This window comes from Theropithecus gelada, chromosome 9 (assembly GCF_003255815.1).
Source record: "Theropithecus gelada isolate Dixy chromosome 9, Tgel_1.0, whole genome shotgun sequence".
NCBI lineage: Eukaryota > Metazoa > Chordata > Mammalia > Primates > Cercopithecidae > Theropithecus > Theropithecus gelada.
The window spans coordinates 98,015,232-98,035,653 of record NC_037677.1 but is presented as its reverse complement, the minus strand read 5'-3'; the positions used below and the strand labels follow the sequence as shown (position 1 = coordinate 98,035,653).

Genomic DNA, 20,422 nt, shown 5'->3' with positions numbered 1-20,422 from the left:
GTTATCCCTTAAGTACATCTGGTAACGTTCAGGAGATAAAATAGAAAAATCAGGCCAGCTGCGGTGGCTCACGCCTGTAATCCTAACACTTTGGGAAGCCGAGGAGGGAAGATCGCCTGAGCTCAGGAGTTTGAGGCCACCCTGGGCAACATGGTGAAACCCTGTCTCTACTAAAATACAAAAATTAGCCGGGCATGGTGGTGGGTACCTGTAGTTCCAGCTACTCAGGAGGCTGAGGCACGAGAATCGGTTGAGCCCAGGAGACGGAGGTTATAGTGAGTCGAGATCACGCCACTGCACTCCAGCCTGGGCAACAGAGCAAGACGACGTCTCCAAATAAAATAAGAAAAAAATCATAGGAAATGGATTTTAAAAATTGGTGGTAACTGGGCATGGTGGCTCATGCCTGTGATCCCAGCATTTTGGTAGGCCGAGGCAGGGGAATCACTTGAGCCTAGGAGTTTGAGATCAGCCCGAGCAACAGAGCGAGGCCCCATCCCTACTAAAAACAAAACAAAACAAAACATTGGTAATACTATAGTTATACTTCATGAAAAGCAAACTTATTAGTAATTACTGGATAAAGTATTAATAGAAATGTTTCCTTTTAGTCTTAAGTTTTTACTGATGGTATAAATCGTGTTTATCAAACTTTAGTGTGCATCAGAATCATCTGGAAGGAGGGCTTGTTAAAACACAGATCTCGGTGGGGCCCGGTGGCTAACACCTGTAATCCCAGCACTTTGGGAGGCAAAGGCAGGTGGATCACTTGAGATCAGAAGTTTGAGACCAGCCTGGCCAACATGGTGAAACTCTGTCTCTACTAAAGAAACACAAAAAAATTTAGCCAGACATGGTGCCACGTGCCTGTAATCCAGCTACTCGGGAGGCTAAGGCAGAAGACTCATTTGAACCTGGGAAGCAGAGGCTGCAGTGAGCCGAGATCACGCCACTGCACTCCAGCGTGGGTGACAGAGCAAGACTCTGTCTCAAAACAAAATGAAACAAAACAAACATAGATTGCTAGGTTTCATCCCCAGAGCTTCTGAATATTTGCATTTTTAACAAGGCCCCAGTTGACGTTAGTGCTGCTGATCCAGCAACACTCTTCGGGAACCATTGCTATAAATATTTGTGTTGGATTTAAGAAGAAAAATCTTAAGACACACTTAAAACCAACAGTAAGAAAGAATTCAATTTTTTAACATTTTGAGATAATTTTAGATTTATGGAACAAGTACAAAAATAGTAAAGGTCAAGAACAGTGGCTCATGCCTATAATACCAGCACTTTGGGAGGCAGAGGCAGGAGGGTTACTTGAAACCAGGAGTTCCATACAAGCCCACATTTTTATTAAAAAAAAAAAAAAATTGGCCGGGCGCGGTGGCTCAAGCCTGTAATCCCAGCACTTTGGGAGGCCGAGACGGGCGGATCACAAGGTCAGGAGATCGAGACCATCCTGGCTAACACGGCGAAACCCCGTCTCTACTAAAAACACAAAAAATTAGCCGAGCGAGGTGGCGGCGCCTGTGGTCCCAGCTACTCGGGAGGCTGAGGCAGGAGAATGGCGGGAACCCGGGAGGCGGAGCTTGCAGTGAGCTGAGATCCGGCCACTGCACTCCAGCCTGGGCGACAGAGCGAGACTCCGTCTCAAAAAAAAAAAAAAAAAAAAAATTAACTGGGCGTGGCAGCACAGGCCTGTAGTCCTGGCTACTCGGGAGGATTGACTGAGCCTGGGAGTTGAAGACTGCAGGGAGCTATGATTATCCCACTGAACTCCAGCCTGGGCAACAAATCAAGATACCATCTCTTTAAAAAGAAAGAAAGAAAGAAAAAATAAATATTTCTTTTTTTTTTTTTTTTTTTTTGAGACGGAGTCTCGCTCTGTCACCCGGGCTGGAGTGCAGTGGCCGGATCTCAGCTCACTGCAAGCTCCAAAAATATAAATATTTCTTATATACTCGTCACCCAGTTTACCCATATGTTAATGTCTTACATAATCACAGAACATTTATCAAAACTAAGAAATTAACTTGGTACTATATAAAGTACAAAACTTACTCAGGTTTCACGTTTTTCCACTAATGCCCTTTTTCTGTTCAGCATCTAATCTAGGATTCCACATTGCATTTATTTGTCACGTCTCTTAGGGCTCCTCTTATTTTGAACAATCCCTCAGTCTTTCCTTGTCTTTCACGACTGATACTGCTAAACAGCACTGATCAGTTAATCTACAGACTGTGCCTCAAGTTGGGTTTGTCTGATGTTTTCTCATGATCAGACTGAGGTTATTTTGGGGAAAGATACTTTAGAGGTGATGTGCCCTTCTCACTGCATCAAATCAGAAGGTATGTTGATATTTCTGGTGATGTTAGCCTTGATTATATAGCTAAGTACATGTCTGCCAAGATTCTCCAGTATAAACATTATTTTTCCCTTAGGAATTACTGAATACATATATATATATGGCAAAATACTTTGAGACTATGCAAATATTCTGTTTCTACTTGAATCTCAGCTTGCTAATTTTAGCATCCATTGGAGAATTATGCCTATGGTAATTTTTACTGTGTATTCTAATAGTGAATTTATTATTTTTGTCTTTCCTTCCACGTTTATTAACTGGAATTCTTCTGTAAGGAAAAGCTGTGATTTCACTCCTCATTTGTTTATTTACTCATTTGTTTATTTGTATGAGCATGAACAGATATTTTAAAGAATCTGATTTTGACCAACTATTATTCTTTGGAAAGAAAATAGGTAAAATTTAAGAAAAAATGGGGAAAATAGTAGAGATATATAACTCCCCACTGATACTATAAAGTCAGTTTTTTGTTTTTCGTTTTTTTTTTGAAACGGAGTCTTACTCTGTCTCCCAGGCTGGAGTGCAGTGGCGCAATCTCGGCTCACTGTAACCTGCACCTCCCAGGTTCAAGTGATTCTCCTGCCTCAGCCTACCAAGTAGCTGGGATTACAGACATGTGCCACCACGCCTGGCTAATTTTTTGTATTTTTAGTAGAGACAGGGTTTCACCATGTTGGCCAGGCTGGTCTTGAACTCCTGACCTTAATTGATCTGTCTGCCTTGGCCTCCCAAAGTGCTGAGATTACAGGTGTGAGCCACCATGCCCAGCTGTTTTTCTTTTAAACAAGCTAAACCTTAAAAAATTTACCAACTTGTTTTATTCTTATAATCTAAGCAAAAATTATTTCAAAATATGTATGAAAAAACAGAGCATTAGAAATTAGTGTACAGATTTAAATATTGGTGCATGTAAATTCTGGGCTCTAGATTTGTTATTTCTTTTGCATTGTCTGATTCCACAAACATTTACTATTCATACAAACACAACATAAATATTTTTAAAATAAAATTCACTGTTTTAAAGATAAATTTATTAAGTAATCAGTATTTGCTGAATAAAATATAACTGGACTCAAAGAGTTCTGCTTCCAATAATGGCAGAAATGTTTGTATCAGATTAACCCTCCCGCAGATAGGAAAAACTTTTTTTTTTTTTTTAAGATTTATTTATTTATTTATTATTATTTTTTTAAATTTATTTATTATTATTATACTTTAAGTTGTAGGGTACATGTGCATAACGTGCAGGTTTGTTACATATGTATACTTGTGCCATGTTGGTGTGCTGCACCCATCAACTCGTCATTTACATCAGGTATAACTCCCAATGCAATCCCTCCCCCCTCCCCCCTCCCTATGATAGGCCCCGGTGTGTGATGTTGGAAAAACATTTTAAAGCTATGTAAAGGCACTGGAGATCGACTTAAAATAGGCAGAAATGGGGAAGGAGTGGCCTGATCTTGAAAGAAGAGAACCGGCCGGGCGTGATGGCTCAAGCCTGTAATCCCAGCACTTTGGGAGGCCGAGACGGGCGGATCACGAGGTCAGGAGATCAAGACCATCCTGGCTAACATGGTGAAACCCCGTCTCTACTAAAAAATACAAAGAACAAGCCGGGCAAGGTGGCGGGCGTCTGTAGTCCCAGCTACTCGGGAGGCTGAGACGAGAATGGCGTAAACCTGGGAGGCGGAGCTTGCAGTAAGCTGAGATCCGGCCACTGCACTCCAGCCTGGGCTACAGAGCGAGACTCCGTCTCAAAAAAAAAAAAAAAAAAAAAAAAAAAGAAAGAAAGAAAAAGAAGAGAACCACATTGGGTGAGATGTGTGTTTATGTGCTTTTCCCCCGAAGGCACTCATGAGTCCACTTGGTGCAGAGTGACTAGAATTCAATCTGAAAGCCACAGTCTATTGGCTTGAGATATCAAGTGATAGAGTTCAAAACTGCCATAGTGGCTGGCAATAGAGAACAGAAATCCCAGAAATGAAAGAGAACCACAGGGGAAGGAGGAAGACTAAAAAAATTACATATAAATTTCCCTAATATCTATGGCTAACCCCCAAGCTACATACATGAAGGGGAGATTCCAAGGATTTCAATGGAGAGCAACAGCTGGAGGGTTGAAAGGCCCGTGCGGATATTCCAGCTGCTGCTCATGAGGGGAGAAAGAGTTTACAGTTTGACTTTTACCAAGTTAGAGGGACTTAATAACATCTTAGGCTTTCCACTGAAAATTCAAAGAGACCATGAGTTTAGATTCAAGAGTATGTCTTAGGACTAAGGGCATAACCAAAACACACCTGACCTTAACAAACATAAAACCAAGCCTCTACAAGGCCATAGTGATCAGCCAGTAATTTAATCAGAGGAAGAAAAAATGAATTCAGAGTTTCTGCAATGTACCATTTATAATGTCGGTTATATAATCAAAAAATTACTAACCATGAGAAAAAGGAGATAAATGGGATCCATTGTCAAGAGAAAAATGAACCAAAAACCAACCCTGAGAAGACCTAGTTGTAAAAATTAGCATATTATAGTTCTAAAGAAGCTAAAACAGATATGTTCAAACTTGAACATAGCAATAAAAGATATGATCACGATGAATAAACAGATGAAAAATTCTACCAGAAAATGAAAAACCAAAAATAAACTAAACAGAAATTCTAGAACTGAAAAGTGCATTATCTGAAATGAAAAATTCCGGCTAGGTGTGGTGGCTCATGCCTGTAATCTCAGCACTTTAGGAGGCTGAGGCAGCAGGATAGCTTGAGTCCAGGAGTTCAGGACCAGCCTGGGCAATGTATTGAGTCCCTATCTCCACAAAAAACAAAAATAAAAAAAAATTGGCCAGGCCCAGCGGCTTACACCTAGCACTTTGGGAGGCTGAGGCGGGCAGATCACCTGACGTCAGGAGTTCGAGACCAGCCTAGCCAACTTGGTGAAACCCCACCTCTACTAAAAATACAAAAATTAGCAGGACATGGTGGCCCATACCAGTAATCCCAGTTACTGGGAGAGGCAGAGGGAGGAGAATCACTTGAACCCGGGAGATGGAGGTTGCAGTGAGCCGAGATTACACTACTGTACTCCAGCCTGGGCAACAGGTTGAGACTCTGTCTCAATAAAAAAAAAAAGAAAGAAAGAAAAATTAGTTGGGCATGGTGGTGTACACCTGTAATCCCAGCTACTCAGGAGGCTAGGGTGGGAGGTTACTTGAGTCCAGGAGGTCAAGGCTGCAGAGAGCCATGTTCATGCCACTGCACTTCAGTCTGAGCAACAAGAGTGAGACCCTGTCTTAAAAAAAACAAAAAATTCACTGGAGAGGATTAAAAAGCAGACTGGAAGTGGTAGAAAAAAGGTCAATGAAGACAGATAAACTGAAAAAAAAAAAAAGACAGATAAACTGAAATCATATAAACTGAAGAACAGAGAGGGAAAAAAGGAGATTAAGAAAAGGAAAAAGAAAAGATTGGTCTTAGTCACTGTGTGGGACAATTCTGGGTTTTCTAGAATATATGCATGGCTGGAGTCCAAGGGAGAGAGAAGAGAATGGTACAGCAAAGAAGTTACAAAAATAGTGATCAAATACTTCCCCAAATTTTGTGAAAACTAGTGGCTTTCTGATTTAAGATCAGCAAACCCCAGTCATATTAAAAATACAAAGAAAACAACACACATAGGCCCATCACAGTCAGAACTGCTGAAAACCAGTGACAAAGATAAAACCTTGAATGCAACCAAGGAAAAAGGGGATGTTAATGTATCTAGGAGTAATGACATAAATAATGTCAGGCTTTTCATAAAAAATGAAGGCTAGAAGACAAGGGAACAATATTTTTATTTTATTTATTTATTTTTGAGGTAGATTCTTACTCTGTGGCCCAGGCTGGAATGCAAGGGCACGATCTTGGCTCACTGCAACCTCTGCCCCCTGGGTTCAAGCAATTCTCCTGCCTCAGCCTCCCAAGTAGCTGGGACTACAAGCGTGCACCACCACTCCCAGATAATTTTTGTATTTTTAGTAGAGACAGGGTTTCACCATATTGGCCAGGCTGGTCTCGAACTCCTGACCTCAGGTGATCCACCCAACCTCGGCCTCCCAAAGTGCTGGGATTATAGGCGTGAGCCACCATGCCCAGCTGTGAACAACATTTTTAAAGTGCTGAAAGGAAAAAAATCTCAAACCAGGCTTCCTGTGTTAGGAAAAGGGTGGGGTGGCTCATGCCTATAATTCCAACATTTTGAGAAGCCAATGCGCCCTGGAGTTCAAGACCAGCCTGGGCAACATAGTGAGACCCCACCTCTACCAAAAATAAGAAAGAAAGATGACAGAAAAGAAGGAAGGAAAACAAAATATGGAAAGAGAGAAATCTAGACCAAACCCTGTGCGGTTGAATTAGAATTGAAGTTATCAGTGTGAACTAATGGTTTTCAAAGTATATAAATATAGATGTAAAAGAAAAGTCAGTGTTTGAATCTTGGTTTCTAAATACCATTCTGCACTAAAGGGAATCATATATTCATGGAAATATGGTTGATTCCAGGACTGACCAGGGAAACTATAAGATAGAAATACTCAGACAACGATGAAGATATGTCAAAGGGGGCATGGAAGCCTGCCTAAAGAGGCTTTCAGTAGCCCAATATGAAACAACCACAGTATTAAAATAAAAGATATTAACATATTATAATCTGTTGAATAAACAGGAAACATTTCTTCAAAAACACAAATTATCAAAATTGACACAACATGAAACAGAAAATCTGAACAGCTCTAAACCTCTAAAAGAGGCTCAAAATGCTCTAAAAAATCTTGCCACATAAATTTAAATAATACGTTAAAAAAAAAGTTTCACAAAGAAAACTCCAGGCCCAAGTGCTTTCACTCGTGAATTCTATGAAATCTGAAGGAAGAAACACCACCAGGATTATACACAAGTGCTTTTAGAAAATAGAGGAGAATGGGAGGAAGACTTCCCAATTCATTTTATGAGACCAGCATAAGCGTGATACCAAAACGTGGCAAACTCTTAAAAAAGAAAACTAAAAACCAGTACCTCACATGAAACAGACACAAAAATTCTTAACAAAAATCAAGGTAATTTGTCATATTAACAGAATAAAGGGGGCAAAATCCTATATGATATATCTCAGATGAAAAAAAAAAGTAGTTATCCAGATGTCTGTCGATTTTTGGAGACAGGTTCTCACTCGGTTGCCCAGGCTGGAGTGCAGTGGTGTGATCATAACTCACTGTAGCCTCCAACTCAAAGGGCTCCAGCGATCCTCCCACTTCGGCCCTCCAAAGTGCTGGGATTATAGGTGTGAGCCACCACACCCAGCCCCTCACAGACTTCTTTTTAATAGAAAGTGCTAGGTTGATTCTAAAACTTATATAGAAATGCAAGCTATCTGGAATAACAAAAAATAAAACAACAAATCTAGAGAACTCACACTACCTGATTTCATGGCCCATTATATAAAACTACAATAATCAAGACACTATGGTATTTGGTGCAAGGATAGACACCTGTCATTTTTCTTGTCCTCCTTGTCTACAAGGACATAAAATAGGGATGAGTCAGTGCCTTAGCCACTGTCACCCACTGCTCTGTGTCCATCAGCAACGTTTTCTTCAGGAGGTTCAAGAATAGACTACTCTTACATAACTAAATGGTTTGGACAAATGAATTCATGTAATTCAATGGGGGTAAAGAAAATCTTTTCAACAATAGTGCTGAAACAACTGCATGAAATTACTGCAAAAATAATGAAGCCCAAACTCGACTTCACGGCACGTATAAGAATTTGAAATGGATCACAGAATGAAGTATAAATTCTAAACTTATAAAGCTCCCAGAAGAAAACTTAGAAGAATATCCTTCACAATCATGGGGTAGACAAAGAAGATATCTCAGGTAGGACCAAAGGAAGCATCCCATCTAAAAGAAAAAACCGGCTGGGTGTGGTGGCTCATGCCTGTAACCCCAGCACTTTGGGAGGCTGAGGCGGTCGGATCACACGAGGTCTGGAGTTCGAGACCAGCCTGGCCAACACGGTGAAACCCTGTCTCTACTAAAAATACAAAAATTAGCTGGACGGGGTGGCGCATGCCTGTAATTCCCATCTACTCAGGAGGCTGAGGCACAAGAATCGCTTGAACCCGGGAGATGGAGGTTGCAGTGAGCCGAGATCATGTCACTGCACTCCAGCATGGGGGAGAGAGTGAGACTCTGTCTCAAAAAAAAAAAAAGAAAAGAAAGAAAAAATTGGTAGACTGGATTTCATCCAAATATTAGAAACTTCTCATCAAAACACACCGTGAACATGCGAGCCATAGACTGTGAGAAAATAATCAGAGTACATATACCCGACAAATGAATGGTATCCAGAATTCAATATAGTTGAGTCTACAACTCAATAATAAAAAGGCAAACAATGCAATTTTTAAAAATGGCTAAAAACTTAAAAGATACTTCACAAAGAAAATGTCTGAATAAACAATAAGCACATGAAAAAGTACTTAACATTTGCTCACCAAAAACCTTTATGGAAGAACATTTATAGTAACTTCACTTATAATGATGGAAATGGCTCAGATATTCACCAAAAGGAGACAGAAAACAAATTGCAATATATTTATTCAACTCAATGAAAGAGAATAAACTACTGATACACACAGCAACATAGAGGAATCTCACAAACATTATGCAAAATGAATGTCAGACCCCAAAAATGTAGCATTCCAATTACACAAAATTCTAGAAAAGGCAAAATTAATCTATAGTGACAGTAAGCTGATCAGTATTTGATCCATTGGTGGTGCGAAAAATAAGCAGAAAGGAGAACAAGAGACATTCCTGGGTAATGAAAATATTCTATAGTGTAATTAGGGTGGTGGTTACACAAGTGGTTAGATTTATCAAAAGTTCAGACTTACACAATTAATATCTGTATAATTCACTGTATGAAAACTTCCAATAAAAGTACCTTAGGAGTAAATCTTTTACAGAGGTTTGTCCAGTCAATCAATAAACGTATCATGCTATTTTTCTGAAAATACTAAGTTATAAAAAGAAAATTTGTTTTCCTTCAAAATTACCCTCTTTTCCCTTCATGAATGAATATGTAATAACATGTTCAGGGGAACATTAGATAGATTCGGAAATTCTGTGTCAGGCCTGAGGGAGTTTCCAGAGTAGGGCTATATGTAGGACTTTATTTTCTAGACATTCCATCTGTAAAATGGGTAAATGACTTTGCTTATCTCCCAAGGAAGTAACACAGATCAATAAACTAAAATTTGTCATAGTTCCTTTACCACTCTGCAATTAAAAGGCTAAAACATTCAATATTTTCCTAGAAGACTCTCTCCAGTTTGAAATCCAACTAGTGAACATAACAGCACAGGCAAGATAGGTTCTGTCCCCAAGCAACACTTGAAAAAGTAGCTTCATTGCTGAACCAGAGACAGTGTCTTGCGTTGGAGTACTTTAATACGTTTTTATATCGTGTATAAAGCACATAAGCATAAACTAGTAAGATGCCTTGCTGAAAACTACCTTCTTTGTGAAAGCAGGCTGTAATTCTGAACAAGTTTTCAATTTTCACACTGCTGCTAGGGTAAAACATTTTAAAGAGTTTAATTTTTTACAATGGATTCAATGACATAGGATTATCTAACAAAGTAATGGCTAATCAATAGAAGGTTTAGTTGTCAGGTGAAACATATAACACACTAAAAGGGATTGATTGCCAGACTTCTCCTTATTTACTAGAAGGTATATATTTAAAATGACACAAACTTGTTACTAGGCTGCATTCTTTTAACCTTGCAAAAAGCTGCTTAAGAAATCTGTTCAGCAAGCCTATAGCATAACAAGATATAGTATAATGAAAATTGCTAGTGACTGGGAGTGGGGGTATAGGAAGATAGGGACTTCCAGATATACGGTAACATCAAATCATGTCCCACACAAGAATATGGTATAGAAAAAGCAAACCAAAAAGCGACATCTAAGGATGCTGGAAGTGGGTTTTAAAAACGCCACACAGATGCTACTGAATCCTGTTCAATAGATGCAAAGCTGTATCTGATATTCCATGTTGTTTTAAGGGCAGATTTCTTTTTTTAGGGCTCATGCAGCTGAGCACAACAGGCTTCCCCCCACCCCCGCCTTTTTTAATGGTACATCCAGAGTAAGCACTGAAAACAAAATGAATTGGGCCCATATGGACTTTGACCAGCATATAAACTGTTTCCTTTATAATTTATTCCCAGTATCACAACTTTCTATATGAAAATACACTCTTTATGGTCATTGCAACCCAGGAGTTCAATAATATTTTTTCTACTAAGTCAGTGATTACACAATTTATCAAAGAATGATTACATTAAAATACAAATAAAACAAAGCACCAACCCCCTATATGGTCTTCCTTCCTGAAAGTAATTTTAAGAAAGCTGGTTATTAAATTGCTTCTTTTTGAAGAAGGCTTTTTGTAGCTAGGCACAAATTGCCAAACTGTGTTTTTTAAAAAAAGTTATTAGACTCTAAAGGATTCAACAGAAGTGGGAAGTTATATAAACAAATCACTTCATCAGATTTGGAAAGATCACTTTTGTCTTACTTAAGAGACCTACATTAATTACCTTTAAGGTCTTTTACATGGACTATGTAAAATAAGTACAATTTATTTATTTATTTCTAATGAGGTGCTTCTTCCAAAGTATTAAATAATGTCTACAAATGCAAAAGCATTTTTATAAATAGGTAATTAAAACAGATGACTAAAATTAAGTCAAGTTGCAAAACATTACCCAGAATGCATTGTGATTTTTTTTTATTAATAAACATCTCAGGCAATTTTTTTTTTTTTTACCCAAAGCCCAAAGCACTTTAGGGGGGCAAAAAGAGATAGTAAGTTTTACAGAATAAAACAACAACAACAAACAACCACACATATATAATGAAATAATGTCAAAGCCCAAACTAAAGTATTTACAAGATAGTCCCTTAAGCACAGTTTGTCATATTGCAATTACACCTTGCCTACTGCCAAGCCAAAGTGCTTACTATTGCCACTAGAGGGAGAAGTGTCTTAACACAAAGCAACAGCAGATAGGGAATGGGTTTTCTTGAGCAATTATCAGAACAAAGCTCCCTTGGCTGTGTGTACCTTCTAATTACTCAATACAATTAAAATGACTAACCTAAAACAAATAGAGAGAAAAAAACACCCCTGCCTGCCTGATATCAGGGACTTCATTAAACCTTTTTCCCTCATCAATCAAATCAGAAAGAAGGGAATGCCATCATATATGAACATTACAGAGCTATTAAAGGAAGGGAATTCTGCGGTTTTTTTTTTTAAAAGGAGGAAAAGGAGCTCGCTTGAAAAAAGAAATGTCTTGGTATTTACCCATCTGGATGCAGCTTGAAAATAAATTGTCCTCCAAAGAACAGAAATACAGTATGTTTTCTCTCAGTTCACTGGCTTATGAATGACTTTCTGTTGTTGTTGTTGTTGTTTTGTTAATACACACTATAATGTCATTTTCTGTGTCAGTGATGTGCTTTTTCCTCCTACTCATCCAACTGTATAAAGGAACTATGCCTATCAGACTTCCATGGCTGATTTAAGTTCTTCACTGCTGTTTTTTGTGGATCTACTCCAAGGCAATATTTAGAATGTAGGAATTTTTTCAGGGGATGGCAATATGGTAGAAAAGGAAAACAGCTACTTATTCCCTCTAAAAGACTTATGTAGTTCCTTTTATAAGGCCCAGTCATTAACAGAAGATGACAACAGAGTCATTTTTCTTTCAGCTGACAATTGTGACATTTTTCCAGCAGCGTGCAAGGTGTTGAAAACCTGGCAGCTGTTACCCCCTGGGATGAAGATACTTTTTTATCCTCCCTTGACAGTTTAACTCAGTGGGTCAAGCACCTTTAAAGACTGCAAAGTATCCTTGAAGAGGATGGAAGCTTGAATTACTGCTCCCTCCCTAATCAATGTAAACCCTCACTGCAGGTGAAGTCTCCATCTATAGAGGTGCATGGGGGAGGAAAATGTAATGCCCTGAGCCAGATGGTTTTTATCTTGTTTTTAAAGAATAAAGGAACAAGCTAACAAGGGAGACAGCTACTTTGTTAGCTTCTTGGCCTCTCTCATGGCTTTGCATCCCCAGGGTTCCAGCTACACAAGAGAAAGAATACAGAAAAACGTAAACACTTAAAGAAATATAACTAGAGGGCTGGCATCATGCTGCTTTCAAAGAGTTGAGAGAGCTCTACTCAATGCTTTATTTATCACTGCCCACGTTCTCAGGATGGTAAGTGGACACATACACAAAGGAAATGGGGGAAGGGAGAGAGATTAGACAACGGTCACAATTTACTCAATTACAGAGAAAGGCAGGGCTGACAGATCCTGTTAGCACCAATGAGAAGCAAAGGGTTGAACGCTGTAATGCCACATTTTCAAAAAGTAATGAGTACTTTCATGTATCCTCCCAGGCCTTTGCCCTTGATTGCAGATAGGAATAAAAGCTAGGAAAAGAGTGGCTATCCTTTCCTTGGCTTCACATTTTTAGGAGTAAAACAAAAATTGCAGCTATTTTGTACATCCTTTAAATAAAAGTTCATATTTAATGCCAAGAAATGAGATTATTCTGAAACTAAGAAAATTAACTTTAAGGATATACTGCTCTACTTCCTCTCCCTACCCCAAACTCTTCCACCTTCAGATGCTGGAAATGAAACAAAAAAGCAGGTATACAAAATGACTTGGTGACAGACACAGGGAACAGTGTCTCTTAATTTCCACCTTCATTATTTCTTGTTCTGGTAATATCTTTGTCAGGTTTTGGAATTATTGTTATGGTGGATTTATAAGTCAAGAAGTGTTCTTTCCTTCTCTATTCTGTGAAAGGGTCTGGAATAAAATTCGTATCATTTCTTCCTTAAATAGTTGTTGAATTCACCAGTAAAACCACATGTTCCTTCTGATAATTAATTAAATTTATTTAATAGAAATAGGGCTATTCAAATTTTGCTTCACTATGTGTTAAAGAGTTTTCGTAAGTTGTATTTTTCAAGGAATTTGTTCAACTTGCCAAATTTTTGGCATAAAGTTATTTGCTCTTCCAATATTTAGATAGCGCTCCCAATTAACATGTAGCAGTTATGTCCCATTGACAATGGCAAAATGCTATTTTTGAATAATATATGTCAACTACAATATTAGTTAAAAACAATGCTAAATTGCTAGAATATAACTGAACTTTTTATAATCAATAATGAGTTTCTGAAATCCCATTAGAAATATCTGCAAAAGAATCTCAAGTTAATGAGATGCAAATCCTACTTGTATCAATACTAGGTATAAGGAGGCCTTGACATCTTTTTGTTTACAGAAGTTGACTACAGGAAAAACAAAACAAAACAAAAACAAAAAAACAAAACTAGCAAATGGCACTTCATTATTGTCATACGCAATAGAGAAAAGAGGGAGTTTAAACAGCTTATATACTATGTCCTACCTTAAAAAAATCAGCAATGGGGTAATCAAGTTCAGGGCAGTCCTGGACAGCTGCCCTGTGACCCGCTTCTATTGACCCCTGCTATTCATCACTCTTCCCTAAGATAGAGGGGGCAAGCTCCTAGGGAGTGACCACCACAATAGATAGACACAAGCCAACAGTAATCTGGTTCGAGCAAAAAACCAGATGGCACTGCAATAAATTTACAAATCTGCATTCATGGGGCTGTTAAAACACCCAGAAGCTAAAAGACTCTGAGGGCCCCAGGAGGATCTCCTACTTCCCTGTTTCTAAAGGCCATTTCTCTTTCCAAGAACATTTGAGTTCATGCTCTTCACAAAGAGAATGGAGGTAAAACCCTTTACAAAGAAGGGAGGAGAAAAAGCCTCATGACCTAATTAATCTCAGAGCTTGGATCTCAACACTGAATGACAGATATTAGAAAAATCATTTTAGAACACCATGGGGGGGGGGGAAAAGGTTGTTAAAGTGGGCGGGGGGGAGGAAGAGAACCTGCTAAAACAGCAATGAAGAAAACAACATTAAATCTCTTTCGAATACTGCACACCACAGATCTCGCAAGTAGAAAATGATTCAATAACGTATGCATTTATTTTTAAAATGAATCAGATTAGTCCCATGTGTGACCTGCTGGTCCATCTGTATGTGCTGGACTTAATAGGCACGATTCTCTCTCTTGCTTCAGTTTGAAGTATGAGAGAGATAAATTTAGTTTAATTTTCAACAGATCAGCCTATCCATTTTCCAAATGGACCATCTGGATCAGCCTATTAAAATTAATTTATAACTTTGCAGAGTGAAAATTCGTTTGTTAGCTTAAATAAAGTTGCCAAAACTTTTCGTTGTGTCATTGTTTTCTGACAGTTGTTTCTGTAGAGTGGGCAAAGTGTTTCTACTTCCCAATTTATCTTATTCAGTATTGTCCTATTGATTTAGATGAACAGATCAGGTGTTGATTCTCCAAACAGTTAAAATTGTAACTGTCTCAACATCAATTACTGATCATTTGTGGATTTTTGTTTGTTTTTTTAAAAAGCTTCCTGGATGGTTCAATTCTATTTACTAAACAATTATTTTTATTAAAAAAAAGAAGTGTTCATCCAAAAAACATTTAACACATAATTAAAAAACGAATGTGTCACAGTGTCAAGTACTTTCCCTCTAAACACTATATATAAACTGAAGTCAGAAGGCACAAGTAGAAACACTTTGGAAACACTGAGATCTGAGTATCAAATCACTAATTAGCTAGACAAGTCATCTAACCTCTCTAACCCTCCATTTTCTTCATCTATAAATTGGAAATCACATCATATCTAAAAACTTTACAGAGTTATTGTGAGGGTTAAATCAAATAAGCATCATGTTCACGGTCGGTGCTCAACAAATATTAGATCTCCTATTTCCTAGAACAATGCCATAAATGCAAGTAAATTAGAATTATTTTTACTGCTGCTCAGGCTCATTATATCCAATTTTATATTAAAAATGAATAGGGGGCCAGGCACAGTGGCTCATGCCTGTAATCCCAGTACTTTGGGAGGCGAAGTTGGACGGATCACCTGAGGTCAGGAGGCTGAGAACAGCCTGGCCAACATGGTGAAACCCTGTCTCTACTAAAAATACAAAAATTAGGTCGGAAGCGGTGGCTCATGCCTGTAATCCCAGCACTTTGGGAGGCTGAGGTGGGTGGATCACAAGGTCAGGAGTTTGCGACCAGCCTGGCCAACATGGTGAAACCCCGTCTCTACTAAAAATACAAAAATTAGCCGGGCATGGTGGCGGGCACCTGTAGTCCCAGTTAGGAGGCTGAGGCAGAAGAGTCGCTTGAACCCTGGAGGTGGAGGTTGCAGTGAGCCAAGATCACACCACTGCACTCCAGCCTGGGCAACAGAGAGTGACTGTCTCCAAAGAAGAAAAAAAAATACAAAAATTAGCCGGGCACGGTGGCAGGTGCCTGTAATTCCAGCTACTCAGGAGGCTGAGGTAGGAGAATCACTTGAACCCAGAAGGCAGAAGTTGCAGTGAGCCGAGATCATGCTACTGCACTCCAGCCTGGGTGACAGAGTGAGACTCTGTCTCAAAAATAACATAACATAACATAACATAACATAACATAACATAACATAACATAACATAACATAACATAACATAAAATAAAATAAATAAAAATGAATAGATGGCACACTTATTCTCTGCAACATCATAAGAACTTGTGTTTTTTGTTTTTGCCAAGGACATTCTAATTTTTACAAGAACACAATGGTATTGAACTTTCACAAGTAAAATGTTACTTTCTATTGGGGCACGCTGGTGAGCAAATTTTTTTTTTTTTTTTTTTTTTTTTTTTTTGCGATGCAAGTTTTGCTCTTGTTGCCCAGGCTGGAGTGCAATGGCACAATCTCGGCTCACCACAACCTCCGCCTCTGGGGTTCAAGCGATTCTCCTGCCTCAGCCTTCAGAGTAGCTGGGATTACAGGCATGCACCACCACGCCCAGCAAATTTTTTGTATTTTTAGTAGACACTGGGTTTATCCATGTTGGTCAGGCTGGTCTCGAACTCCCGACCTCAAGTATTCGCCTGCCTCAGTCTTCCAAAGTGGTGGGATTACAGGCGTGAGCCACCTTGCCTGGCCACTGTTTTTTTTTTAAGTTATTATTAATAATGGCCTTTCCTTCTAGAAAAAGCAAAAAAAATATTGCTCATACTAAAAGGGCTAACTTTATTACAGGCAGATCTGTTTTTATACTTTTTAAAAAATGCCTGAAGAATCTTAACAGGAAAATAGGAGTTAAAGTCAACTATTCTACCATCTACAGTTAAGAAGCATTTGAAGTTACTTTTCCTAAGAACTCTTGATTTTTGTATTCACTGCATGTAACCAGCTGTCCTGTACATGTATACCTAGAATGTTTTTTAAATAACTGGGAAAACAATGTCACCTGATTGAGAGTGATGGCTATGGCCAGGCCAACATCAGAGTACTCTTAATATAAGCTCCAGGGCTTAAAGAATGGCACATCACGGGTTTGCTGTCTTTTGTTTTGTTACTGGTAGCTTTTTATTTTAAGTAAGGCTGAATTTCATACCTGTCTAAGTGAATTCTTCTCTGGTATTATCTTCCTAGGGGGTTCGCCATTATTACAGTCTTCTCTCTCTGAGGAATTCTGTGAAAGAAAGTAAGCTTTAATTCAGTTCTCATTGTCTTTGATCTTATTCTGTGTGAGTAAACTGAATTACATTTCTAATTCTGTAAGTTAGAACATACATATATTTATACAATTATTCACTTGAAGATATATATACATACAGATATACACATATGTAAAATAAAACATATGCCCATGTATATAAATAAACTATGTAAGGATTTACATGGGAAGTATTTCATGTATCTTTAAGCACTGTGTAGGAGATCATATTCATTAGATCTCTAGCTTGCATTTTGACACAGGTTGACACTGGATACAAGAAAGTTCCAGCCTACACTCAGCTGATGACAACTAAAACCATGATTATTACCTTCTCTCGATTATAGTAAATGTTTGGTTGGCACAGATCTCCAAGTCTGGGTCCTAAAAATAGTTATTTCTCTTCCCCCTCTTCTCAGATTTGATTTTATTTTCTTTGATAAACGTAGCATAGGACTTTAAAAAGTTTAGTTGGCAGTTTAGGATTAGAGTCCATTCCTTGGCACTATCACCTCAAACAGCAGCTAGAGGACCCTAAAATCTCAGTGAGGTTTTTATATATGTAGGAGGGGGAAAAAACAACAATCCAATTGAAAACGAGTTCATAAGTACTAAAAATCTGCTAGTCAACATATGTAAATCACTATCTACAAGGCAAAATACAGAAAATCCAAATTACATATTATGTGAGTTCCATTTTTGGCAACGACATTAGTAACATCAATATTTAAAACCTTGCAGTTGTGCCGGGTGCGGTGGCTCACACTTGTAATCCCAGCATTTTGGGAAGCCAATGCGGGCAGATCACCTGAGGTCAGGAGTTTGAGACTAGCCTGGCCAACATGGTGAAACTCTGTCTCTACTCAAAATACAAAATTAGCTGGGTGTGGTGGTGGGTGCCTGTAATCCCAGCTACTCGGGAGTCTGAGGCAGGAGAATCGCTTGAACCCAGGAGGCGAAGGTTGCAGTGAGCCAAGATCACACCACTGCACTCCAGCCTGAGTGACAGAGCAAGGCTCCGTCTCAAAACAATAACAACAACAAAAAACTTGCAGTTAATATATTCTTTACATTACATATAGTCATAACATTCTAACTGGAGAGTTAGTTTATTTGTAGGTTCAGAAACTATTTCTAACACGAGAGTTTATCTGAAAATTTTCATACAAGCATGAAATTATTATTATACAAACATTACTGTGTTCTAAACCTACATGTAAGTTTCACTTTTTTGGTTTGTATTAGATACATTTTGAAAGACACTGAAAGAGAAAAAATGTACTGTGTCATTCTGAGGCCCTTTCACCTCTGTGACTAACACCTGTGTGTCACCTTTAGTAAGCCTGACAGGCCAGTACCCTAATGTGTTTCTTTTGGGCAGAAATATCTTATGAGGTTTAACTTGATATTTTACATTTGTGATGATCCCTTGTAAAAGTCCCTAAAATTAAAGAAAAAGCATGCTATATTACAAAGAAAAGGACAGAGACTCAACAACTTCAGAGTTCTAACTTTTTTTCCTCCCTATTTGGAAAAAAAAGAATGGAGATCATCTACCAAAAAATGGAGGAAGGATATAATTGAATTAATGACTGTAAAGCTTGACAAATGAGGCAACTGGCAATACACGCTAAGTAAGAATATCAAACAAAGAAAGGGAAAGGTCAACATTTAACCCATAACATCAAGTTGTATATTTAACTTTGCTTTTTTTTTTTTTAATGTAAAGATCAATGTTTTAAACACCAAAATTAAATGCCGTTTATAATAAATGCTTAAGCCAGTATCCAATTATAAACATAATTTGCAAGTAACTCTCTTTCAGGGCATGAAATTCTACCCTCCTTTAAACAAGAAAAATACCAGATAATCTAAACCTGTTTAATTCAGTGTAAGATCCTGTTTTTCAAAATTAATTATGTTTTTTGAAATGTTATCATATAACTTGGAAGCCTAATTATTTTTTGCTGGAAGTTTGTTGTATCAAAGATACTATAAATCACATTTTTATTCTACAGGTACTTGGGCTGATACACAATTGCTGGCAAACTCCTCCATACTGAATTATAAAGTGAAAAACAGTCATCTCAACCTAACAGTCTGAGTAGTGACTAGCCCATATTCACAATTTTCTTCTTCCTGACCCTCTATTTTATCAGATTTAGATGGAACCACTGGGTGGGTATTATTAAAATGTCTAAAGAATGAAAACACAAAGGGAGCTTAAAGGGTGTTACTAACATAACATAGAACACAGAGTTCCTTAGGAGTTCCTTTCCCCTTTCTATCCCACTAGGGCAAAGAATATTTAAGTGGTATTGTTAAAAATAACTCTTGGCCGGGCGCGGTGGCTCAAGCCTGTAATCCCAGCACTTTGGGAGGCCGAGACGGGCGGATCACGAGGTCAGGAGATCGAGACCATCCTGGCTAACACGGTGAAACCCCGTCTCTACTAAAAAATACAAAAAACTAGCCGGGTGCGGTGGCGGGCGCCTGCAGTCCCAGCTACTCGGGAGGCTGAGGCAGGAGAATGGCGTGAACCCGGGAGGCGGAGCTTGCAGTGAGCTGAGATCCGGCCACTGCACTCCAGCCTGGGCGACAGAGCGAGACTCCGTCTCAAAAAAAAAAAAAAAAACAAAAAAAAACTCTTAAAGGGGGAAAACCCATAAACATTGGTATGTTCTTTTAATACAGATTAACCCAACACTTTTACTCTGGGCCATCCATCATGAGAAATCAAATCAAACAAAAAATCCAACTTACAATGTTGTTACAAAAAAATAGAGGTAGGGACATTAAACAGTCATGATATTAGGAACAAGGATTAGGTACCCTCCTAATACTGAAGAGTAGAAGCAGAATGCCAGTGAATGAGATGACTAGGTCTACAGTCTTGAGGGTAAGGGGTAATGATGAAATAGCCATTTATACCTAAGTAGTCACCTCAATAGTTCTCAAAGCCTGTCCAACATCACCCAGGACAGTTATTTCTCAGCAACAGTTATTTCTTGCATCTTTATCTATGAGGATTCCCAATAAGCTATGTGCATGATTTTCCTAGGTCATCAAGCTAAATTATGTCCAATAAATTCTATTTAAGGATAAGTGATTAATATAAGCAAGAATCATCAATAGGTGCTAAAATTAGCAAGTGAGCCCAGTACTGTGGCATGTGCCTGTAATCCCAGCTGCTCAGGAGGTGGAGGCAGAGGGACTGCTTGAGCCCAGGAGTTTGAGAACAGCCTGGGCATCACAGCAACACACCATCTCAAAAACGTAAGTAAAATTTAAAACTAGAA

General features: G+C 38.5%; 1 protein-coding gene across 4 annotated transcripts in view; it reads right to left on the bottom strand.

Annotated features, from left to right (window-relative positions):
• Positions 1 to 20,422, bottom strand: part of BTRC (beta-transducin repeat containing E3 ubiquitin protein ligase) — a 205,723-nt gene that overhangs the window by 77,731 nt on the left and 107,570 nt on the right. For 3 of the 4 annotated variants that reach the window (XM_025397092.1, XM_025397094.1, XM_025397091.1), the window contains one exon: positions 17,022 to 17,099. The exons of the other annotated variant lie outside the window; for it this stretch is intronic. In XM_025397092.1, the coding sequence (XP_025252877.1) occupies positions 17,022 to 17,099 (78 nt within the window). The remainder of the gene's footprint in view (positions 1 to 17,021; positions 17,100 to 20,422) is intronic. 4 annotated transcript variants of the gene reach the window in all.